The sequence below is a fragment of the Scylla paramamosain genome, chromosome 12 (assembly GCF_035594125.1).
Source record: "Scylla paramamosain isolate STU-SP2022 chromosome 12, ASM3559412v1, whole genome shotgun sequence".
Taxonomy (NCBI): domain Eukaryota; kingdom Metazoa; phylum Arthropoda; class Malacostraca; order Decapoda; family Portunidae; genus Scylla; species Scylla paramamosain.
In genome coordinates, this window is record NC_087162.1 from 24,250,486 (window position 1) to 24,277,582 (window position 27,097).

Here is a 27,097-nt window from a genome sequence, read left to right on the forward strand (position 1 = left end):
AGATCCAGGTATATCACATTAACCCATCCGTCCCTCTCTTGCACTCCATCCATTACTCTCATATAGAAGCTCAGTAGACTTGTGACACAGAATCTCCCTTTCCTGAATCCAAATTGCTTTTTCTGTAATTATCTTTTCATCTTTTAGATATTCTACCCATCTGTCTTTGATTACTATTTCACAAAGCTTGCTTACAATACTTTTTAGTGACACTGGTGTATAATTTAATGGTTCCATTTTATTGCCTTTATATATTGGCACTATGTTAGCTCTTTTTCCATTCCCTCAGTACTCTTCCTTCTCTCAACTAGCTGTTAATTATATCCCAAATGGGTTCTTCCATTTGTTCTCTGCATTCTTTTAATATCCATCCATTTACCTGCTGATCTGGTTCCATAGCTGTGTGTGTGTGTGTGTGTGTGTGTGTGTGTGTGTGTGTGTGTGTGTGTGTGTGTGTGTGTGTGTGTGTGTGTGTGTGTGTGTGTGGACAATAAATATTCTTGACAATGGATACTTTAATCAAGTCTTGAGTATCAACCAGCTGGTACTACTGCTTACAGGTAGTTACCAGTTATATATGTACTAGACCATTTATCCAGCTTCAAAAAATTACAAGATTTTTTTTTTTTTTTTTTTTCTGCTAAGATGTGAATCTGGCAGGATATGAAGTAGCTTCCAGCTACACCAGTTTCTTTGAATTTCTGTGTTGCACGCATTGTTCATCAGTTTCAGTATGACAGCTGTTGTAACCTTGCCATATTGTATGCCTATATATTTGCTCATATTTTTTTTTTGTCTAAAAAGGCCAGCTAAAGGGTATTTTGTTATTAGAGGGAAAAGGAAATATTTTGTGCTTATATAAAAGAAAGAGATGCTTCAAAGCAACATTTGGGGTAGGAGGAGCACGATTGTTAAATGTGTTGTAAAATTTCACATTTTTGTTTACAACTGTTCTGGCAGGTGGCAGCACATCCGTTTGGTGCCAAGCAGCCACATGAACCATCTCAGCTGCATCATTTGATACAATTAGTATACTTTTTAAATTTGCTTTTATGGAAATACATCTATCCATGAAAGTACGTCTTACATAGTTACATATAGACATCATTGTCTATAAAGAGGTAAACTATAACATGAGTACAGATTCATCGGTGTTTTTTGCAGTACTGGCAAGCAGCTTGTTACAAAACTGTCCACAGTAAGTTTTGTTACATTGTGAGTATATGTTATTTTTCATCACATATTTTTATTTCTTGGATTTTATATATTTTTTTAAGAATTATAAGTGAAATAATGAAGAGCAAAATAAACTGCTTTATAAGTGTATGAATATGTATGTCAAATGCAGTTGTTTGCTTTTTTTCGCTGTATATTTTAGATTTTAAATCTAAGTGTGTCTCAAACCCTGATCCAGAAGACCAGGAATCCAGGAATGTGGGTCACTTACACCCCAAAACTTGCAAGATAAATGGTCCAGTACTTGAAAGTATTAAAAAAAGAAAACTTTTATTCTAATCTTGCTAACTTTATTTTGTACAGGGTTCATGTAATATCAACTGCATGAAAGGATTAAATTAGAGTCTGCACAAGTGGCAACACATTCAAAGAACAAGATCAGCAGAAGCAAAATGCCACATCTAGGGATTGTGAGTATCAGTCCATAAGGCAAAAATGCACAGCAAATTTTGAGCCAGTTTTTGACAGATGCATGTAATAACTTTGATTTTTCAATCTTTTAAAGGATGTCTTATTTAAATGCATGAACAGAAAAAATGTCTTAGCCAAGATAGAGGGTAGTAGAAATAAAATCACAGCTTCGTAAAGGTAGAGGAAGAATGGTATGAAATTATAAAAGAAATATTTGAGAGATTGATTGCAGCAACATCAAACAAATAATACAATAGATAATGGACTGAATTTTCTCAAGTAGCTCTTTTTTTTTAAGAACTATATTATACTGCATATTAACAGATAGGATATTTGAGCATATTTGCAACCTGAAAAATATATAACACCAAACAAATCTTCATGTCAAATACTAGTTAGTCTTCTCCTTCCCAATCAAAACGCTCGACTTTACAAATACAAAGAGGCTTTTAGCAAGCTTTATAAATTTCCCTGCAGCTAAAGGATTGGAATACTCATTAGGAACAATACCATCAATGTGAGCCTCAAAGTAACTAAACATTGGGAACCATATCTTTGTTCTGAAGGAGTCTCTTTGTTGCAGGGCACGGTTGTTGGCCAGAGAGTGGTAGTACAGGAACATGCGGGATGTGATGTAAAAGGCAATGAACACATCAATGGAATAGTGTTCATGGGCTGCCAAGATGAAGAAAATGCCAAACATGTTCAGCACCCAGGAGAAAATGTGCAAGTAATACACTCTTCTTGGTGTATCTGTAAGTGAAAATTATTTTACTTTCAAGATGAATGTAGAGATGGGATCTATTTTGTTACTGCATGCTGCTGGGTCCTAACGTGTCAAGACCAAGGTATCCTTCCATAAAATGATGCTATGATACTCATGCATGCTTAGTTAAGATCAGTCCTAGGCCAAGCAAAATGGATTTCAATGTAGTCCTATGAAGAAGGTGCACATGTACACACATGCATGTGCACTCTCTCTCTCTCTCTCTCTCTCTCTCTCTCTCTCTCTCTCTCTCTCTCTCTCTCTCTCTCTCTCTCTCTCTCTGGTTTGTAAACACAGTTGCTCATCACAACCACTCACATAGAGAATGTCTTAGAATATCCAATAAACATTTTGAAATGCAAGCTTAGACCATTCTATGCAGAAAATATTTTACTACTATACATATTTTTAAAGTGCTAGTGTACAGATTAGAGTCACTTCAAATATGAGGTGCAGAGAGCAGGTGATGCAGGAGACTGACACTCAGTGCTGCCATTTGGTGCAATAATATTTCACTGTATTTTATAATATACTTACTGTTATAATTCTGAATTACATTACTCTATCAATAATAGGCAGGTAAGTAATTGTTCTAGAAAAGTATGCCACTTTAAAGTGGGATAGCTTAACATACAATTAAAAGGAGTCAACCACTGAGAAAAGACTGCCTTTCTGCCAATTTCTTGGCAAGTGTGGCAGGTCCTACACAGTTTCACCCACATTATAGTAATTATGATCAGTGATGAGGGAGGTGTGGCAGGTGTACCTTACTACTTTCTCTCATCATTCATTATTGTTCCCTCATATACTGCAATGACTTCACTAGATTTGCTTGCCCAATAAAAGTATCTCCCATAAGTGACATACTTTTCTAAAACAATTACTTACTGACTATTATTGATAGAATAATTCTATGTAATTCAGAGTGGATGTGTAAACTTTAAAACATGGAGTATGGTGGTACCAAACATCAAAATTAGATGTCTGTATCATTTGTCATCAACCACCTACTTACTGTCTGCCCCTCTTATATTTGAAATCCTTCCCACCTATAAACTAGCACTGAAAATACCTGTGTGAAAATAAGTGTGATAAAGTACTTTCTGTTTAGGATCACATAAACTTGCATTTCTAAGCATTTACAGAATGAAGCAAGCAAGAATGGCCCCTGTTTCTTTGGTGTTTCTCTGACACCAAAGTTAATTGGGGCTTCCACATTAGACAGTGTAATATGTAATATACAGCCAAAAGTTATGTCTTCCAATGTACAATGTTAGCAGATGAAGTTGCAACACACCATTTAAAATTGCTGATAAACACTTTGCAATATAAAAAAAATAAATGAATAAAAAAATAAAAAATAAATAAATAAATATATATATATATATATATATATATATATATATATATATATATATATATATATATATATATATATATATATATATATATATATATATATATATATAAACTTAAAATGGTAAAAGGCTCTGTGGGTCATCCCAAGATCAGCTGCCACACATATTAGTGACACTCCTGCTGTGCTATGCCAAGGCAAAAGTTTTTCCTTCCATTTTCAGACCATGCTCCAGCACACAGGTGGTGGTTACACAACTCAAATGTATCCACATTTTTCATGTGCACTTTTTTGTAGGATAGTGTATGTTATGCCATGTTACATAAGAGGTGGCAGCACCCGCATGTGCATGTATAGCCCTGGTGGGAAACACTTATTTTTTCCACGTTGCTGCTCTCAGTGTGTGTGCCTGCTCACCTGCAGAGAGGAAGCAAGTCACACCTCTCATAGCCTGACCCTTATTCTCTGACTCTTATTCCCTGCTTTCATTTATTCTTTTAGAAATTGCGTGTAATATAAGGCAATGAATACTTACATTCTGTGATGAAAAAATTGAGGAGTGTGAGGGTGGCAGTGTGACCACTGAACATGTAGTCTCCACAAGTACGCACTCCCATCAGGCTAAGGCCACCTCCTCGCCAGATAAGATACGCTTGACTCATTTTTGTCCAAATATCACTGTGACCCTGAAATATGATGCTGATTTTAAATATGATTTCCAAATCCATGTATCAGAGAGAGAGAGAGAGAGAGAGAGAGAGAGAGAGAGAGAGAGAGAGAGAGAGAGAGAGAGAGAGAGAGAGAGAGAGAGAGAGAGAGAGAGAGAGAGAGAGAGAGAGAGAGAGAGAGAGAGAGAGAGAGAGAGAGAATTGCCTAAGATATTAGACCACACTACAAAAATGATGGCTGAAATAGTAGCTCTGTCCGTAAGTATGTTGGCAAGTAATTACTAACCCTGGGAGCACATTCCAAGTGGGATCCAGGGACTGAAAGACTAGTGATGAACATTGTAGCACACCTAAGCAGCAACACTGAGCCAGACAGGGCACAGAATCTTCGGCAGGCTATGGACCTGTAAGTCAGATATTTTTATTTGAATAAAACCCAAGTGTACTTTGATACAATTTTCTGAAAGACTGAAACACAATCAAAGAAACGTTTTTTTTTAATTTAACTGAAGGCACAGTAGGTGACACATTTCCCTAATACAATTATTAATTTTTAAACAATCCACATGGAGACATGGTCATTAATATTGTTACTATGCTCAACACACTTGCAATTTCATATGCAATGGAAGGACAAGCCAGCTGACTAATGGATCCACATGTTATAACAAAAAGTAAGAGAGGCTGGCAGAAGCACTAATCCCTGGTGTGTCTTTTTTTACCACAATAGTATTAAGATGCATGTAGGTGCACTGTACACATATAGACTGCAGTGAGAAATTCTGTTATAAGGGCAGATGACAAGGAAGTTAGGAATCATGAAACCATTTACCTGTGTTTGTGGAAGAACAGAATTCCAAACCAAACTGAGGCGAGTGTGATGATGGTTATCTCACACAGCTGAAATGCCCATGAGATGTGAGGAACATTGTCCAGGAAGATGTCTGGTAGAGGTGGATGTCTTTCCTGTTAAATAGTAATCATAGTGATTTAACCAATTTTTTTCAAGTAAAATTTATTATAAAATCAACTGTCTTTAAATTATCCAAAATATTTTAGATGTGTATCAAAGAAATTCAGAGATAATAAGAAATGGATGATGAGAGTATTATAAGGCCAATGAGGATATTACCAACTGGAAGCAAGTTGAAAAGTCTACAAGATGGGACTGATAAAAATACAAGTGGGATTCATTAAAAATAGTTTGAATAGTATTGTGCAAAGAAGAATATTAGAACCTGGAGTAAAGACTGTTCATAGAAGGGTTTTTCTATTAAAATAAATTACTCTATGTTGCAAACAATATAACTATCAATGTTAAAAAATGTCAAAGTATACACAACATGTAGTTACTACCGACTGTGCACCCTCCTTACAGAATACAACTTACTGCCACTTAGGAACAAAAGAATATCATAGGTGGTAAACTTACACCATCATGTGTTCATTTCTGTTAGACCATAATACAACTTCTTTATCTATGATAGCAGTGAGTAAATATTTTTATTATCACATATTAGTATATTATTATTATTATTAATTATTATTATCATTATTATTATTATTCCTGTTATTATACTGACAAAGTTGACCAATTTTGATGTTTCATATTAAATAATCTGATAAAGATGTGTGTTTATTCAATACAGACAGACATAAAAATCAACTGGCTCCATATTTGCCCTAATATTACAAAATTAGACAACATAAACACTAAAGACTATCACAGATTAACAAAATTTTGACACAATGCACAATGAGGTGTATGATCTTACCTTGTCTGGCACCCTGTCATGCACAAAGACCATGACAAATGCAGTGATCCAGGTTACCAGCAAGACATACAGGAAGGAGATAGCAGTCCTAAAGTACTCAGGCCTTAACTGAGTGGCAACTCCACTAGCACGTCTTAAATTGCCAACTCTGGACTGATCAGGTAGATCAGATGCTTGGGAGTCAGATGAATAGTTTCTGAAAGATACAGGTTTTGTCAGAGTTCTTTGCAGTTGCCAAAGAAGTAAGCAACACAACACATCACTACTGGGACTATCAATTTACAATTAGGTATGTGCTTCCTCCTAAAGACCATGCTCAAAGATGATCATTTTCATCAACACACCTGTCTGTTCAGAATCAAACAACTTTTCACCTGACATTTTATATTTCTCAAGTTTAAATGCTATCCCCAGGATCAGAGAAGTAAATGATTCTATGATGATGATGATGTGGGTTAAACTTTTTGGCATATGCCACTCAAGCAGTTGCTGTCCAGGTTAACAAAGAAAAAGAGTTGTGGAATAAGTATTACATGTAAAAAATGGATCTATAATGACAGGTGATTTCTATGTGTTTCACTCATATTGCAATTATGCCCTTGGAAGATTCTACAAGCAGAAAGCATGTACAATCTTTTAAGTCTACATAATAAAGGTTTTGACCTATTGGCATGTATGAACCTTGGGAAGGATTGATGTGTAGCAAGGGTTTAACTGCTTAGAAAGAGATCAAAGATGTAGTGAAGTTTTAACATAATGAGGTCATTGATATACATAATTCTAGTAACAATCAATAATAATCTATACAAAAAAATAAGGTGGTATGTAATGTGTTCAACAGTTTGTATTGATATTGCAAGTATTTTGTTCAGTTGAATTTTGAAAACCAATGGCTAATTTGACTTAATTCAAACTAGACATGAAAAAAATATACAACAGCATCATGATGTTCTATATTTTTCAAATTTAGTTCAGGGGCAGCCCACCACTGACCTTGACCGGGAGCGTGGCAAACCAGCTGAAAGCGTGTTGAGTGTGAAGGGCTTATATTGATGATTGTTATGGGAGGATGGGGAAGATGCTGCCTGAGGAACACTGTTGTGAGGGTCAGAGAAGCCTGGCAGACCTGGTCTGTTCAGCCTTGTTATGGCTGCCAGCAATCTCTTAGCATCACCAAGTACCTTTGAAGAAATATTAAAACAATTTCAGCAAATCAACATTGAGAATTTCAGCAATTAGAAAAGATATACAGTTCAACATTTAAAACAGACCAGATAACAAATACCTTCATTTTGTAATGTGAAACCAAACACAATTTTCTAGGGAAAATAACATAATCCATAAAAGAAAAACACTAAATAAACTCACACTAATTTGCAAGTCTTCCTTGAGGTCTTTCTCTGTTAACATCAACAAAGCCTCTCCATCTATTGCGTGCTTTTTAAAACTCTCTTCATACTTGCGAAATCCTGTGTCTTTAAGCCACAAGCAGACATCACTGTTTGTCCAGCACTCTGGGTAGTTGTTGGTCATTCTGAGTAATTATTATTTCTGCGGAGGCAAGAAAAGTCATCCCAAATATAAAATACATTATGTCAACTTGTGTAACAATAATGACTGTACAGCTTTCTTCATACACTCATGTAATATATTCTAATGCTTCTTCCTTGTAATTCAATAAAGGGAATGGTCATGGAAGAAATTTCCATTTATTCCTGTCTATACACTCCAATTCCTTCAACCTCCCATCACTCCTCTCTTAAGTATTCCAACATTGTTCTCCAGTTTTAGGAAGAGCCTTCCTTTCATGCCTATAGTATTCATTTCAAAAACATAATCAATGAGCTCTTCTATGAATGTGTTCCTTATGTATATGCAGGATAGCATTAAATTATCTAACACCACCCAACATTTTAAATGACAATTGGTGCAGGAAAAAGTAGGAAGTGATTATGTGGGAAAAAAAAAATGTATATAATTTGATGAAAAGTAACCAAATACTTGTTACAGACATATACTACACTTGGTATGTTTTAATCAATATTTTGTGACTTATTCATCAAGTAAGAATAAATAATATTGTTTGTTTTCTTTTCCTGTCTCTTCACTTTGTTCCAGTAAACTGTGTGAACTGTGGCAGGGGAACCAGAAATGTTCTAGTGCTTCATCTGTATTAGCAAAGATGTACCTGGTTGCATCACCCCTAACTGAAATCTGCCACATATAATCTGCATTTATATCTGCCTCAAGCTACAACCTGCCATCTAGACTTGTGGATTCCCAAGTTAAGATACCCAATACATTTATAAAAAATAATTCTTGAGGTCACATGTCAAACACACTGTAAAGTAGAAATCAATCATAAGGAGAGTGGATCTTGTAAACCTCAAAGTCTAGAGCTGTGATCACCTTACACAGCAGTGGCAGGTCAAAAAATAAATAAATAAATAAATAAATAAATTTATAAATGAATAAAAAGTAAGATAATAATAATAATAATAATAATAATAATAATAATAATAATAATAATAATAATAATAATAATAATAATACAATTGTGAAAATGTCAGGAGCACCATTATGATTTCATACATTAACCACATGTATCAGAGTTGGCAATATTACTGCACATTACTCAGTGGTCCCTTTCACTAATTAACCAATGCTTAGTGTTCTTCCTTTCACAGTAAAAATGCATCTCATCACTTACCTCCCAAGCAAAGTTCTCATAATTCCATTCCTTTGTTCCCATACAGATTAAAATAAAATACTTACTCTTTATGATTTACAATAAAATCATGTTCATTCAACTTATACATACATTGCTTACACATTCCTGTTCTAAACTGTGATGCATAAGTACATCTTTTCCTTTAAAAAAACATTACCAACAGTCTGAAAGTATTGCAGACTATTGCAACACAATGATCTTTGCAAATTCTCTTCTATACAACTAACATTGCAATTCCCTTAATTTTATATATGTATGTAGCTCTCTCTGTTCTCCTGCACATATTAACACTCCACACCAGCATTCTCTGCTTTCAGCTTTCTTATGAGTCCATCCAAGCAGAATGAGTAAAAAAAAAAAAAAAAAAAACTACTGAGGTGCCAATCCCTATAGAATAGAGCCAAAAGGACAATCCAAAACTGGAGATGAGTCTTAGAACCTCCCTCTTGAATGAGTTTAAGTCATAGGTAGGGAGAGATACAGAAGCAAGCAGGAAATTCAAAAATTTACCAGTAAAAGGGATGATAGACTGAGAATACTACTGGTTAAATTTTACATTAAGGAAGTGGACAGAGTAGAGATGAGAGAAAGTAGAAAGCCTTGTACAGTGAGGTTGCAGGAGAGGCAGTTATCAAAATCAGACGAGCATTTAGCATGAAAGTAGCAATGGAAGACAGCAAAAAATACAACATTGCAGTGAAGAGAGCGAGGCGAAGATAGTCAGCTAGAGAAGAGGAGCTAATAAGATGAAAATGGTTTTAGTTCCACCCTGTTCAAAGGGGCAGAGTGAGTAGAATCTCTCATACAGTTAGCAGCTATGGGGTGAGAAAAACTGGTAGAGACAGATCAGAATGTCTACCTTCATAGAAGCTGTTTTAACAAGCAACAAGATGCTAAGTTTCCAGTTTAGATTAGTAAAGGGCAGTCTAAGGATGTTCAGTGTAGAAAAGGGGGATAGTTCAGTGTCACCAAAGAAGAGAGGATAGTCATCTAGAAGGTTGTCAAATTGATATATGGAGGAAATGGGTTATTGAGGCATTAAACAATACCAAGTTTGCTCTGCCCCAGTTGAAAACTTAGATAAATCAGAAGTCTGATGTTCTGTAGCTTCCCAATGCAAGTTATTTCATTCCTGTAGGGTTGGAACTCTAAGAAAGGATATGGAAAAGTGCAGTTATATCATTAATGTAAGAGTGGATAGGACAGTGGCCTAGATGATAACTGATGAATAATAAAAAGAGAGTGGGTAACAAGACAGAACCCTGAGGAACACCACTGTTAATAGACATAGAAGAACAATGACAGTCTACCACAGCAGCAATAGAACAGTTAGAAAGAAAACTTGGTGTCACTGAGAGAAAAGCATGGGCATGTGAGCAAATTAGGTTGTTGTTCACATAGATGCAACATTCAGCTTTGGATTGAAAATGAGGATAGAGAAAGTAGAAGGGAACACAGAATAGATTACTGTCAGTTGTCCCAGACACCTGTGAGGAAAAGAAGATAAGGTTTTGTGGAAAGGTGATATTCCACTGATTGAAAGTTAGATCTCAGGGTACGAATGAGACTACAAATGTTGCAAAAGTTAATGAAGAACGAGTTAATGAAGAGGTGGCAAGATACTGGGTTGATTTCAGAAGCACAGAATGACTGGGAGGAACAACTCTTAACTCATCCCATTCTGAATTAAGGTCCTCTCAATTAGTCTTGTCTTTTCTCTAAGCTCACAAATTAATGTGTCTGTTTGGTTGTATTGTAGCAACTACCCTAATGTAGTTAAATTATTATAAACAAAGGTTAATAGAATCTTTCAGTCCTTTATCTTTTATAAGGCACTTTCCTGAACTCTCCATTTATCACTGAAATATGCACTGCTTTCAGAGATTCTCCCACCTTGGCAAACTTTTTGTCTCTAACAACCTCTTACCAGGGTTGTACTATATGAGAGAGAGAGAGAGAGAGAGAGAGAGAGAGAGAGAGAGAGAGAGAGAGAGAGAGAGAGAGAGAGAGAGAGAGAGAGAGAGAGAGAGAGAGAGAGAGAGAGAGAGAGAGAGAGAGAGAGAGAGAGAGAGAGAGAGGCTAAAACTGTGAAATGTAAGTAGTTTATTCCTAGCCATGAATGAAAATTAATCCTAACCTTCACTATTATCACTTTCACAGAACCAACTGTGAACTCTCTGACTGATGGATAAACATGGTTATCCATCATCTCAGTAACTGCAGCTTATTCAATCCTAATACTCACAACTTGTTATATATGTTACATATGTAGATGTAGTTCAGGTGCGTAAACTTGGCTCTAGAGTCCACAACAGTGGATATCTTCATTGAGCAGGAAGCCATCACTCACAAATAGAATGTGTGCTAAAGGTCAATGGATATCCTCAGTGATGCAAGGTCCAGGAAAGGAAGTCAGAAGCAAGTTAGAAATGTTGTTTGATCTTAAGAGTTGGTTTCCAAATTAAACAACTTCCATTTTGTGGACTTAAAAAGCAGCACTTTTCAAACTGCTTTAATTTACCAGACTACTGCATTAACCTGTAGCTTTTGAATCCCTCCTAAATAGGAAGAACTCTAAATAAACTATCAATTTGTTTACAATCTTCTATTTGATGGACAGAAGTGATTCCACAAAAGAGAAATTTACTGGTGATGGTGTGGTTTTCCTTACTAAATCCTCACCATCATCTATCTGTAAAGCATTTGCTATAAAATTTTTGTTGTTGCCCTTAACATATAAAAACTTTTCATCGAATATGACATGGATTTTAAGTTTCAGAACTACACAATTTCTTAGGGTTTCAGCTCTCAACTTTATCTCAAGTTTTCTATCTGTTGCTGTCACAGTGGATATACATCATTCTTCTAAACCTATTGACTGTCGGTGTTCTGCAAGAAATTGTCTTGTCACCTACAATCTTTCCATTTTTCATCTGTAATCTTGTCTACATGAATGAATACTATATCCACTTTTAAGAAAATGAGTCTACCATACAATTTTCATCATTATTTGCTAAGATGAACACCTCAGAAAGAATTAAATTACCCATGGAGGATGACCAAAGAATGTCTTAACATTTTATTTTCTAAAATTCTCAATATTTATGTTCAATCCCAGCAAATTCAATTTCTTTACCTATCCACTAGACACCACATTCCAGACAACCATCCCCTCCTTTTTCAACAGCACTCAACTATCCTCCTACAACATGGATTTTACAAACATTCCAAAGGGCTTCTTTATCCATCTTATGCTTTTGCTAGGTCCACAACATTGTATACAACCTTTTATCCCTTCCCAAGTACTCCTCTATTATAATTTACAAAAATCTGATTCACATAATCTTTTCCTTTTCTGAATGCTCCCTGTTCCTCAATGACTTAAACCTGAGTCACTTCCATCAGTCCCTCTGTCAAGACTCTCCTAGACTTTTCCAGATACACGGAGTGAGTTTCTTCCCCTATAACTATTGCACTCATTCTTGCAACCTATACTTTTACATATGTAGAGGTACAATAACTACCTCCTTTCACTCATTTAGTACTTCTCACTGCCTATATTTCAGTTCACATATGACAAGCATTGAATGTACTACCACTTTACCTCCTTATTTTTAGTTCTACCATTATTCCATTTGCCTGATGCTTTGCCACAATTCAGCCAGGCTATCCCTTTCTCTACCTCCTCTCTATCAACTCCTTTCAGTTTAAACAATCCTCCTCCACCTACTTCCACACCCATAACAGATGCTATTGCTTACTCCTACTGTCTTCATTCAATAGTCAAAATCTCCATTCTACACCTTCCACCTCCTCCTTGCTACCTACTAGAGCTCCATCCTCTTCATACTCACATTCCCACACTCCCATCCCACTCTTTCATAACTTCCCTCCAAAACAGCTTATTCTCATTGAACTTATCACTTGGCTTCTGAACATATACTTTTGCTGCTCTTTTACTTTCTCTTATCAATTCCTTCACTTTTCTATTCTAAGATGTACACTTTTCCTCTCATTTCAATTTACACATGTATTTTTTTTATTTATTTATTTATTATTATTTTTTTTATTTTTTTTTTCATATGCTCTCCTCTTCTCCTTTACAGACTCCTCAATATCATAAATCTACTAAGCACTGCCCTTATTCCTACCCTCTAGCCTTCTATACCTTACCAATTCTGCTGCTGCTGTGGTCACTATATCCTTGAATACAATAAACTTTACACTTGATCCCTTCCCTATAGTCACATTAGCTTCACTCAATCTTTCACATGCCTCATATTCCTCTATCTTTCCTGTCCAACCTTTCACTAACCATTATTGTACTCTGTCTCTATCACCACTGATAACACCATAACACACTCCCATCTTTCACTTGCACAATATATATATATATATATATATATATATATATATATATATATATATATATATATATATATATATATATATATATATATATATATATATATATATATATGACCATTGGCTAAGGGCAATAAAAAATGGAAAAAAAGGTCAACTTGAGTGCCAGTTCCCAAAGTGAGATCAAATGGGAAAATCAAATATTGGAAGCTAAGTGTCTTAAAACCTCCCTCTTGAAAGACTTCAAGTCACAGGAAGATGGAAATACAGGTCAGGCAGGGCATTCCAGAGTTTACCAGAGAAGGGAATGGATGACTGAGAATACTGTTTAACTCTTGCATTAGAGAGATGGACAGAATAGAGGGTGAAAGTAGAGTTTTCAGCAGCAAGGCTGTGGGAGGACAGAAGGCATGCAGTTTCCAAGATCAGAAGAGCAGTTAGTGTAAAAATAGCAGTAGAAGATAGCAAGAGATGCAGCATTGCAGTGATGAGAGGAAGGCTGACAACAGTCACTCAGTTAGAAGAGGGGAGTCGATCGATAAAAATAACTACCACACCATAATGATCTGATCCATCAAACATACCTTTCACTACCTTGGCACCCATCACATCTTTCCTTAATCTCTTGCCCATTACTATAGTCACTCAGGCTATTCAATTTGCCACTTTTATCCCTTCTCTTCATGCATATCTGGGGGTCTTTTTATGTCAGAGAAAGCATTTGCCAGGACTAACCCTTTTCTACACATAATTCCAACATACTCCCCATTCTCATTCATTCTATCTTTACATTTTCCTACAACCTCACTACTTCCAACTTTCCTATTCATATATGCCCTTCTCCCTCCATCAATTTTCCTCATGTATTTATTTGTCATTCAAAATTTCATCTCACTCCCTTTCTCACTTCTAGCATTACAGGTGCATACATACAAATCCATGCACACCCATTTATCCCTGCTTTTCCCATAATCCACACTATACCAGATCCTTGGTTCCCATGTGCCTATATTCTCTTCTATACTGCTGGGGACACAGAGACCACATCCTTCATTTTCTATTCCCTTGCTTCTCTCATCCACACATTATAACACTTTCATGTCCACTCATGCAATCACACATTCCAGAAAATTTCAAGTGTGTCTCTTGCACTCCTACATCTATCCTTTCCTGACTAACATTATGTATTCTCTCTCCTCTTGCTATCCACATTCCATTTACATTTAATTTACACCACCACATTAAAAAAAAATTGTTCAATAGAGTATGGAGTATCCTGATAAGTTCATAACAAGGAATAAAAGCAAGATAAAAAAAATCAATTTAAAGAGATAAAAAATAAAATAAAATAACTGCAGGTCATATCAGCACCCCCCACCACAGTTCCACCACACAGGGTGTACTTACAAGGTGACCCTTATGAAAGCTGGGGTGAGCTAGCCTACTTTTCCAAAGCAAACAAGCTTGGTGCCAGCATGTTCCCACACAAAATTATGGCTCTTTTCTCAGTGGTAACTCACTGCATTGGTTACGATACTGCCACTGCTCAAAACTCTCCCATAAAATTCTCATGCACAATAAGCAAACTTATCTCCTATTAATGAATATGTACACATTCTTACTGTCTTTACCTTAATCTAGAGGCACAAAAATTGCCTCCTTCCACTATTGTGTGTACTTCCCTCTGCTATCATTCATCATATATCAAGATCTTCCACTTTACCAATGTTTCTTCCACATTTTATTATTTGCATATAATTCCATACATCTAAAGCTCTACCATACTTTAGCTATTATTTTCTCTATCAATTCCACTATGCCCAAACTCTCTCTCTTCACATGCTTCTATACCTGTACCCAGTATTATTTCCTCCCATCACTGTCCTCTAATTTACTACACAGGTAGTTCAAATGACTTTTCCATATTCCTTTCACTTCCTCATTATCTGCATGAAATTCATTCACATTCTCTCTCTGTCTCCCCCTCTCTGTCAACTTCTTTAAAAATCTTGCACAACTTTTCACAAAATTATTTCAGCTCTTCTTTTACTAACTTTCATAAGCTCCTTCACTCTCTTAATCCTAAATCACTTTTTTTTCAGATTTTCTAAGACACCTTCCATCACAACAGTCACATGGTTTTCTTTCTTTTAAACCCTTATTTCTGCCATTCACCACACACTTCCCTTTGTCTTACTACTAAGAATTCTATACCAAACCACTTTTACTATCACTCCAGTCACAGCACCTTTAAAGACATTGCACATACCAACATTTACTCTAATTCCAAATATTATCTAATGTCATCTCTAACCTGCTTTCTGTCCATTCTTTCACCAGCTAATGGCATCCTAATTCTTCTTCTCCCTCACCAAATCCTTCTAACATCACACTCTCACTATTTTAGTAAATTAGCATCTGACATCTTTTGAAATTTCTCATCCATTTCCATAAAATCCATCATCATCAAACTACTCTGCTCATCTCTCCCATCCCTTCTTCACACTCCATACCTTTGCATCAAATGTTACAAAAAGGTGTTGACCAGGAACTACTCCTTCCACATATATTTGTCCAACAGGTCCTCACCATTAGCAATGATCTACACATTTGTATCTCACATTTTCAACCATACCTGGTATCACACTATTCACTATCTCCAATCAAGACCTATCTAGCCAGGTATGTACAAATAAACAGTGACCCAATAGTAATTTCTATCTGCATTTTCTTTATGTGAGGATCTGTTCAAGGGTTAGAGAGAGAGAGAGAGAGAGAGAGAGAGAGAGAGAGAGAGAGAGAGAGAGAGAGAGAGAGAGAGAGAGAGAGAGAGAGAGAGAGAGAGAGAGAGAGAGAGAGAGAGAGAGAGAGAGAGAGAGAGAGAGAGAGAGAGAGAGAGAGCCCTCTTAGGTTCTAGTCCCCAATGAATAGAGCCTAAAGAACTGGAGAAGTATCTTGAAGTGTGCTCTTGAAAAAGTTCAAGTCATAAATAGGGGGGAAATACCAAAGCAGGCAGTGAGTTCCAGAATTTACCAGTAAAAGGAATGAAAGATTGAGAATAACTCTTGCATTAGGGAGGTGGACAGAATAGGGGTGAAGGTAGGAAGCCTTTTATAGCAAGGCTGCAGGGGTGGGGATGGGAGGGGGGGTGTAGTATGCATTTAGCAAGATCAAAAGAGCAGTTAGCATGAAAGCTGTGATTAAAGATAGTAAGAGATGTAACACTGTGGCAAAGAGGCTAAAGACAGTTAATTTGAAGAGATTTGATGAAATTAAAAGGTTTTGACTCCACCACATTCAAGAGAGCAGTAGGAGTGAGATCCCCCTCCTATACATAAAAAAATACTCTATACACAGGCAGATAAGGCCCCTGCACAGAGTTAGCAGATGGGAAGGTGGGAAAAACTGGTGGAGATGGGTCATAATGCCTAACTTCATAGCAGCTGACAAGATGTGAAATTAACAGTTTAGATTACTGGTAAGAAACAGTTTGAGGATGTTTAGTGCAGAAGTGGGGGATCAATTTTTGACTACTGCTTTGACCCTTTTATGGGACTGGCATTTCAGTGGGCATTTTTTTTTTTATTGGATTTTTGTTGCCCTTGGCCAGTGTCTTTCCAACAAAAAAAAAAAAAATTGAGTGTTAGCATCTCTGAGCAAGCTTTTTAATTCTTCAAGGGTTGGACGTCAAAGAAAAGACATGGAAAGGTGCAGAATGATATCATAAGCATAGGAGTGGACAGAACAAGTTTGACTTATATCACTGACGAATAACAGAAAGAGAGTAGGTGACAGGATAGAACCCTGAGGAACACCATTGTTAATAGATTCAGAACAACCACGACCATCTACCACAGCAACAATATACTGCTTAGAAAGAAACTTGAGATGAAGCTACAGAGAGAAGGATAAGCCACAGGAGGATAGTTTGGAAATTAAATCTTTGTGCCAGACTCTATCAAATGCTTTTGATGACTAAGGCAATGGGAAAAGTCTTACCAAATTACCTAATGGAGCATGACCAAGACTGAGCAAGAAAGGCAAAAAAAAAAAAAAAAAAATGCAACCAGATATAAGGTTGTCTAGTAATTATAACCAAATCTAAAACTAATTATACATACCCCTTGTACCTTGAGTGCCAAGAACTGTTAGAAACAAATTAAAAACATTACATTGTATACTTAACAACCTGTTCTTTTATATACCTGGCTGACATCCCTGCAAAGAGAGATAGTAGTCACACACACACACACACACACTTAAAGGAATGAAATTTAATAAATATATAAAAGAAAGAAACGAATAAAGTACATCCCTCCAGTGTTGAAACTTCCAGCATCACTTGACTGTGTGAAGTATTCCTAGCATATTTCATGGTTTTCCTAATGCTCATTTGCTTCCTGAAATCACTCCCTGTAGGTGTAACTTTTTTTCCATATGCATGATGACATATTTCTTGTGCTAACATTTTGGTTCAAAATGACAACTCTACTAAAGAATAAAGAAGCTGCCAGTCTCAGGTAGCACAACAAAAACTGTTAATAGCAACAAAGTCAAGTGTAACATACGATCTAAAACCACTCAATTACATCTTGAGCTATGTAAATACAGAATTCAGTGTATGGTCTAGAAACAAAACTACATAGACCTTTGTACAGTGATAGGATGGTGAAGGTTACTGTAGTGGAGGGCATTAATTATCTAAGAAGCAGTGGCTTAATGGTCAGCATTTAAGACATGGTGAGCTCAGTGACCCACGATTTTAGTCCTATTGGAAGCTGGTCATTTTGCAAGCTAGAGGTGTGTGACCAAGGAATGCCCACATGCTTCCCATCAACCCATCTTCAACCGCAATTGCACTTGGGAGCTCAGGGGATTAGTATGAGCCTCTGCAAAAGCAGCATTCAAAAGCTATACCTGTACCAGATAGGTGCCAATCAACTAAAACTTCCACAAATATAGGTCAAAATCATGGGAAATAAAAATAAAATCTTTCACTCATCCCCATACCTTCAATAATATTCTCACCAGTATTCACTGCTTTCAACTAGACGTGTGCCAAATATCTGATACAAATATCAAATACTGAACACTGCCTGAAGCTTTCCTCCTTTTCACCAACACACATCCTGTCAAGGTTGCAACACCACCATGACACCACCCTTGTAAGAGTTGATAACACATAAAGCACTACCAAAATCCTAATGCAGATATCCATCAAAAACCTCATCAATGTCATAGACTGATTCACACCAATGTTATAAATGCTATCCCCAGTCCTAAATCACTGCACTATATGTACTTCTGACCATCATCATGGAGGCACACCTAAATAATCAGCTCATCAAACAAAAAAATCAATCTGAGACCATCACCATTAGAAGCAATGCATCAGTGGATATCAACATCAACCAGGCCAGGAAGTTACAGTGTTTAGAAATGCCATCCACCATCACTATTATAAGCACAATTCTGCTGCTGTCAACAATGGGTGCAACTTCTACATATATTCATTCAAAAATTTGTAACCTTCAAACAAAAAAGTTTGCACGAGATTAATCATATTAAGCAAATGCAGCAACCCCATCATTTTGAATTATTTCTTTCTCTGGCAGAACTTTTTATCCCATGTAATTCATCCTTTCCTTTAGTTTCAGATAAGAACAATGCTAAGCTGTTCACAGCACTATTAAACATTAACAAATACACCATGACCAATTACAAAGGTCTAAAGCAGTGGTTCTCAATTTTTGTTGCTTAGTGGCACACTAAAGGTACATCTTAGACTTTGATGGTATACCAACCCTGTAGTAAGTGTAGTGCAGGCCTACTAAAAGGCACAAATTTAAAAACACATACCTATCACAGAAAATCAGGCAGTGTTGTTTGGTGATAGTCATGGTACACAGTGAATCACTGGTTTATACTGATTTTTTTTTTTTTTTTTTCTTTTAACAGAAACCTCTTGATAGAAAATACAAAATTAAAACAACACAAACACTTCCTTTAAGATATCATCAAGTTAACTGTTGAGGTATGACACAGTATTGTATTTTTTTTATTACTGTATTATATTACTAGATATTATTAATTCACCAACTTTTCATGAACCACATAGAGTCTGTCTAACATCTCATTTCTCAGCATTTGGATGATGATCAGTTAGACTTCAGTTAGATATTCATAATTGCATTTCTAAAATCAAACTATATGATTATACTTAGGTCATATATTACGTTACATTTAATTTTTGTTACATTTAATTTCATAATAAGATCATTCAAAGAATGCACGCACACATACACACTGAAATAAACATCTCCATCCACCAGTGAGTGCCTCTGTAGCAATTAGTTTGCCAGAGTGAAACCTTCCGACAACTGACACCATAATTCATGGATGAGGATGATAGGTGGAAACAGGTAGGTATTTCATGCAGGGACTGCCACATGTAGACCTGATAGCTTCTTGCAGCTCCCCTTATTTTGGTTATGTTTAACATTTCATATAGCTGACTGTACACTAGGATCCTGAACAGAATGAGAATTGAGTAGATACAAGGCCTCTAGCTAGTGGAAATTGAATTACAAATTCAATACATGTAACGTGTGAGCCTAAACTCATCTGGTAAATGGCAACACCCAAGTTTGAACTCTAGGAAATTAACAAATACATTAAATAGCACTCGAATATAAATTCATACCATTACACTAAATACTGAATTTGATACTTTAAAAGATGAAAATGAATTGTTTCAGTGTTTTCAATCATAAGATGATGCACCAGAAGTGATGCATGTGACAGCTTAGTGCCAATCAATAATGCATAGTATCTATGTATGTCATTAGGAGCACAAAAATATCAACTGACTATAAATGACTTTCTATAAAGACTTTTTAGTCATGTATCTTGCCTTTTTTTCATCTCTCAGGGCATGGGATAAATCATGCAAAATTGTTAGTGTTCTGCTCTTGCTGAGAACAACTCTTTGGCTATGTTCCCTGGTGATTTACTATTAACAAGATAGAGGCTTCAGCATTACAAAGGAGATAAGGACAATTGATCTCTGCTTGGCCTAGTTGAATCTGCACCCCATCAGGTGTGAACCAAGCATGCTAACCCACATTTCCATTAAGAGCAAGAAAATACATCAACTCTGGTTTAAAAAATTATATGTGAAATCCATATTTCCATTAAGAGTATGAAAATACATCAACACCAGTTTAAAAGATTATATATGTAAAATAACACAGCACCTAGGCACTGATGGAGTAATGAATTACTACTGATCAACAATATGGTTTTAATTAAGCAATTTAAGGACTGAGTAACAACTGCCTCAATTTTTATTTATCATCTCAAGTAAACATGTGTACATATCTATTTCTTATAGCATATTGTCAGTTTTAGCTAAAAGATGAATGAAATAACTTGCAACAGGCAAGTACTTAACTATAGTCATCACAGGCTAAGCTGATCTAAAAGCCACATCCTGTGCATCCTCTCCACTTTCAGCAGGGCACCTGATTAGTACATCTATAATGCCCTTTCTGCTTTCTAAAACATTAAGATATTTCCCATCACATTATCAATCAGCCTTAACTCAAGCTGATATTCAAAATATCAACATGAAAACAATATCAAAGTATTAGCCCTTCAGAATATTTGTGGAAACAAATTAATATATTAATTACATACAAACGTCCATATGACTATCATACTTGCACCCCTGGAGACATGGGGCGTTGACAGTCACATGAATGTGTTTATGTAAAACATGTTTCCATGACCTATCTAAAGAGTTAATAACTTTTCTTTTTGTATTGATACTTCTGAAAATCATAAAAAAAATAGCGAGCTGATAATATAATTGGATACATCTTAAATATAAAAATTTCAGAAGCTGGCATATGTACACTAATCAGCTACCCTGCCAAATGGACGGGAAACATGAGGCTCGGTTTCTACAACAGCTTGTCCTACAGAACTTGTAGCAACATGTCATCATATACTAGAACACATGAGATGCTAACCTCCTAAGCCACTAGTATCTCAAATTATTTTGACTCTAAGCATAAAAAAAATAATTTTAAATTATCTCAAATAACCTAGATGTTCATAACCTGGAAGCTGCAATCCTTTAAACTTTGTAGCTAAATTGTATGTTGTTTAATAAAGTAACCTGCAGCAGATCTTGTTGGTAGAGATGTTTTAGTGCCAAGATCAAAATGGACATCTCACTCATCTATCTATTTATTTGTATGATAACCTATGATAAAATGGTATGGAGTGAGTTATGCTTTGAGTTAAAAAAAACTACACACTAAACTTTCTAGCTTCTTTGTATTAGTCAGTTTACACCTGTAAATGATAATAAAAACAAAAGCTAGGTATCTCCCAAATGATGCCATACAAAAATAGAATTGTAATAATTTCTTTATTCAAGATTACCACAATTTGAGTATTTTATACAAATATAATACAATTCATTCTTATGAAAATATGAAATATACAAGCCTTATATAAAGTACAACATTATAACTGGTACCTCCAGTATCACTTACTGTAGAAGGATGACTGATCTCGTCCCATTCAATGTAACTTGCTGCTTCTTGGACTCCGTCTTAGTACACCACACGTAAAACAACTTACTGTGTCCTCCTCCCCGGTCAAAACTTCAAAACATACTTAAGTGTCAAGGCAACTGTAAACAACTCTCACTTACAGCACAGGATTTCTATTCCATTCTGTGTTTCTGGATCCTTCCCCACGGCTCACTTCCACAGGTTCTTATTACCATCACAGTAAATCCAGCAAAGTTGATAATTTTCCCATGTTCTTTATGTGCACCTCTAAGAGGAGATTCCATAGTTCATATACATTTCTACCACAAACTTTATATTCCTACCGTCCACTGATGGAAGATATGATCTAAAACAAGGAAATAAGTAAAGAAAATAGACAAAAGATATTTTGAATTCAATTTCCCCATATATATATATATATATATATATATATATATATATATATATATATATATATATATATATATATATATATATATATATATATATATATACAACCTTAATATGCTCTACAATAATGATACGCACATGTTATCAAATGAAGCGGAAGTGATGACAAGTGCAGAAAAATGTTATGAGCTAGAAGCTTTTGATGCAAATGATATAAGAATCCTACAGTTAAAAGCAGACATCTATCATTTTTTCAACATCCAATTCATTTTGGTGACCTAATTGTGGAAGAATAAAATCAAGAGAGAGAGAGAGAGAGAGAGAGAGAGAGAGAGAGAGAGAGAGAGAGAGAGAGAGAGAGAGAGAGAGAGAGAGAGAGAGAGAGAGAGAGAGAGAGAGAGAGAGAGAGAGAGAGAGAGAGCATTCCAAAAGTTAAGGTCATACATCCCAGCTAAGATTAGAAAGCACTACTCCTCCTACAACATGGGGCCTCAGACAAGGCTCAAATGCCTAACCCTTAGATCAGCATCACAGCCAGGATAAAATGTCTCCCCGAGAGAGAGAGAGAGAGAGAAAGAGAAAGAAAGAGAGAAGAGAAGAGAAGAGAAGAGAAGAGAAGAGAAGAGAGAGAGAGAGAGAGAGAGAGAGAGAGAGAGAGAGAGAGAGAGAGAGAGAGAGAGAGAGAGAGAGAGAGAGAGAGAGAGAGAGAGAGAGAGATACACTACATCACAATAATGAGTGAAATTAGTTTAATGCATTTGATAATAAATGAAAAGACTAAATTATAAACAGAAACAAAGCTGTAAACTGCTCTTATAGTAGTTAAGTACAAAAAAGACCAGAGAATTATGCAGGTCAAATTGTACTTCTCAGCTATGACAATTAAGAAAGGCCCATATCTTATGCGACAAATTATAACAAAACTTTGACAAAGCAAGAGCAGTTGGTAAAAGGATAGCTCAACTTGATTAACAAACAACTGAACATGTTATATTAAACTGACTTTCATTCTGTCCTTTGGAGACAATATATTCCTGATTTATGCAACTTCTAAGTTCCCAGGTTGTAGTATGAATTACAGTTTATTTATACTAGTTTTATATTATTCCATATTACGTAATCTATGCCATAAGCATACTGTAGCATAAGTACATATGTTCATATGAAAGTGAAGAAAGCATTTCCAAGCATTTCACAGCTTCCTGTCCAACCCAACTACAAAACAGTAAGGTAAACTGGCACAACTGGACATACCTCTCTCCAAGCAGGGTCTGGATCCCATTTGCACTTTCAAAAACAGAACAAAGAAATGGAACAGTTGTAAGGCTTACCTGAGCAGCCTTCCCCCTCTAGTGCTGATGAGTGTTCCCTCCACCAGTCACACACAACAGTCCTGTGGAGAAGTGTACTCCCTCTACAGTCACCTTGCAGTGACTCTGACCTGCACCATTCTCTGCCAGTAGCCACAGCCCACCATAGGCAACATGTTCAAAAATAACTTGGCCACTCAAAGCCCAATACTAGGCATGTTACACTATTACTTGGCATGACTAAAATCTGGTAAAGTTAATGATGATTGCATGTCAGAGCCAGGGTGATGTTGATGGGTGACTGGGGGACTTCCCATTCACCAACCCCTAGATTAACTCCAGTGGCACAAACCTACAAACACAGGATAGCCTGTAACAAGAATTTTATGTGCCACTGAGAGTTGGGTTCCATTATGTGCAGTTGAGCTACTGTGAACAGACAAAACCAGAACAAGTAGTAAGTACAAACAAGTGACCCACTGACCTGCAGTGTTGCACTTAAATAGGACAACAAGGCAACACAGCACCCCTGCAACAAGAGAGGAATGCGTCAGCCAGTTTACTTAGTAAGCTTCTCCTATGTATACCATACATTTGGAATCAAAGCTTCCCTGCCTTAGGCCTGAAATATAAAAAAGAATTGATGGTTTAGTCAGACAGATATGTGATCAGGGAATAACAATTTAATACTTAACGTTCACGCCATTCCTTTATTTTCACGTTTGAATATCTGTACATGGATGGGATTGTGTACAAAAGATTTTATGCTAAGCACAAAACATAATATTCATTTCACTAACTAAAAGGGTCGTAGGAAAAATCCCAATTAACCAGTCTCGTTTTTGGAATGTGATTATACAGAGTAATACTCATGAGTCAGTGCAAGAAATTAATTGGGTTAATACTACAAAATACAGCTATCTGTCTCACAGCCACTCACTCATCCCTGGATTCCATGCATGCCTTGTAATTATTTTATCAATTGTTGAAATTTGCATCAAAGTACTGAAAGATTAGTACATACACATCCAAAGTGAATTCACCTCCATGGCCTATAGGAAAATCCCACTATTGCTAAAATTAGGATTTATGCATAAACTTAAATTTCCAGGTAACAGTATTTACAACAGCTGATCATTAAGCAGCCATGAAAGTTATTCAATATCTGTTCAAAAACAGTATAAAATACAATTCAATGCATTCCTGATATAAAACTTTACAAAATTACTTTTCTTACAAAAGGAACACTTTAATATTTTTTTCTAATTCTACATGATAGTGCTTATGGACAAGAGATAAGTAAGTATAGCCCTATATTTAATTTCCTAGCATTGAATAAAGCTATATACATACATCATATATTGGTCTGAAGATCTTTGCACTTACAAAGATGAAAATGAAGCATCGTGGGCTTGGTGTCTGCAGGCCTCCTAGCATCAGTACCTCACTGCTGAGGTTGTCCCTGCTGAGGTGCTGGAGGTGCTGGTTGGCTGGGCTGGCCCCAACCCTGCTGCCCCCAGCCCATCCACATGTAACTAGGATTGGGTTGGTAGCCATAGGGGTACTGGTTGTAGGGCATCTGGTTGTAGGGCATCTGCTGTGGGTAATACTGCCAGTACCCCATCTGGCCCATCTGGTTGGGAAAGCCACCACCATTAGGGTAGCTAGGCATACTGGGCTGTGCACCATTAGCTTCTTGCGCTGGATTGCTGGTTTGGTCCACTCCAGTGTCTTTACCCCAAGAACACCTAATCATTTGTCCATTTAAATTAGAATTATGAAGTTCAACAATTGCCTGACACGCACTCTCCTTACTGGTGTATTTTATGAAAGCATAGCCCTTTTCCTTGAAGATCTTAATCTTTTCTATTTGTCCATGGGGCTGAAAAGACTTGTGCAACATTTCTTCAGTAATGTCTTGCTTTAATCCCCCACAGAACACTGTAGTGTTCGTGGGTGTTGTCTGGTTGAACACTTCATCATAGTTTAGCTTCTTTTGTTCAGGTTTGGTTTCATTTGGAGTGTTTGCTGGCTTCCGAGTAGCCCAGCGCGTTTTAATCATCTTTCGGCCAAGCCACTGACCATTCATGGCACTAATACTTGTCTCTGCATCCATCTTTTTCACAAAAACCACAAAACCATAGCCTCGAGATTTAAAGCTTTGTGGGTCTTTTACTACTTTGCAGTCCGAGATCTCTCCAAACACCTGGAAGGCTTCCCTAAGGGCTTGTTCATCTATTTCTGGACTAAGATCTCCAACATATACATGGTGATGCCTACTTGTGTCTACTTTTGTATATTTGTTCTTGTTACCTTGACCAGTGGCCCAGTCAACTCGCATTTTTCGATTCTGAAGCATCTTGTCATTCATCATGGTGATGGCATTGAGAGCTGTCATGTGATCACAGAACTCGACAAAGCAATATGGGTCAGTAGTGGGTTCACGGAACATCTTGCAGCTGCGCACCTCACCCAGCTGGCCAAACAGCATCATGATGAGGTCCTCGGTGACCGAGTTGTCCAGGTTGCCAACGTACAACGTCCTGTTCTGCTCTTGTGCCATGTTGCTGTCACCTGTGGAACCAACCACATCAGCACATCAGACAGCCCACCATCCACCATCATTTCCACGCCTGGATGCCAACCTAATGCCACAATTAAGTAAACTTCAATTTTTTTTTTTTTTTTTTTTAATGTTGCTGAAACTTAACCATTGAAAAATCACATGAAGCACACTGCCATGACCATATTTACTTTAGGACTGTTCCCACTCCCTAATGCATTAACTGTTTTTCCAATTCTTTAGAAGCCTCCAAAATAAAACATTAGTAAATGCATATAGACTGAAGCCTGAAACACTTGAATATACAAAATTAGTAATATATGAAATGAAGTCATAGATACATGTTCTCTAGTGCTATCATCACATTAGTGGTGACCAAAGGGAGCCATCCTTCTATAAAGTACTGTAACCTTAACTTTGTAATGAAAATTAATACTGTAGTGCTAATCTTCCCATCTCTCTCTTTTGTTAATTTTTACAGCTGAAAAATGTACCTGAAAATATCAATCTTTTGTCCTATTTCTAGTTCCCTTCTATATTACATACTACATCCATATATCATATTACACAAGAAAGGGGTAAAAAAGCTGGGTCAAACTTGTTTTAATGAATAAACATCCTTTATCAGAACTATTCCCTTACCATCAAGAAAGCATCAACTACAAAAACAGGCAGGACAGCTACATGACAAAACCACAAGAGAGCTGTTTAACTACCATAACCCAAAGGCCAGTCCATAATATGCTTTACAGGACCTAGTTCCAAGACAACCCATGGTGTTTAAAAATAGAAAGAAAAAAATGCTGGGTGTCCACATCACGGTGGCACTGAGCTATCAGCAGGCAACAGCCCATGGATGGTGTTGTATAGCAATTACCACTAGGGATTTGAAGACAGATGGATGGATAATGATCAGAATACTGTAAATCATCACCACATA

At 36.5% G+C, this 27,097-nt stretch overlaps 1 protein-coding gene across 7 annotated transcripts in view; it reads right to left on the reverse strand.

The window, feature by feature from the left end:
* Positions 1-1,504: 1,504 nt before the first annotated feature.
* Positions 1,505-27,097, reverse strand: part of LOC135105921 (sphingomyelin synthase-related protein 1-like) — a 35,027-nt gene continuing 9,434 nt past the window's right edge. The window contains exons 2-10 of one of the 7 annotated variants that reach the window (XM_064014629.1): positions 24,981-26,168; positions 24,079-24,216; positions 7,582-7,764; positions 7,207-7,394; positions 6,214-6,409; positions 5,271-5,404; positions 4,725-4,842; positions 4,306-4,456; positions 1,505-2,400 (exon numbers count right to left, since the gene is read on the reverse strand). In XM_064014629.1, the coding sequence (XP_063870699.1) occupies positions 2,039-2,400; positions 4,306-4,456; positions 4,725-4,842; positions 5,271-5,404; positions 6,214-6,409; positions 7,207-7,394; positions 7,582-7,746 (1,314 nt within the window). In that variant the 5' untranslated portion in view covers positions 7,747-7,764; positions 24,079-24,216; positions 24,981-26,168 and the 3' untranslated portion in view covers positions 1,505-2,038. Of the gene's footprint in view, positions 2,401-4,305; positions 4,457-4,724; positions 4,843-5,270; positions 5,405-6,213; positions 6,410-7,206; positions 7,395-7,581; positions 7,765-24,078; positions 24,217-24,980; positions 26,169-27,097 lie in introns of those variants that run through there. The other 6 variants (XM_064014631.1, XM_064014630.1, XM_064014633.1 and 3 more) reach the window with 6 other exon arrangements.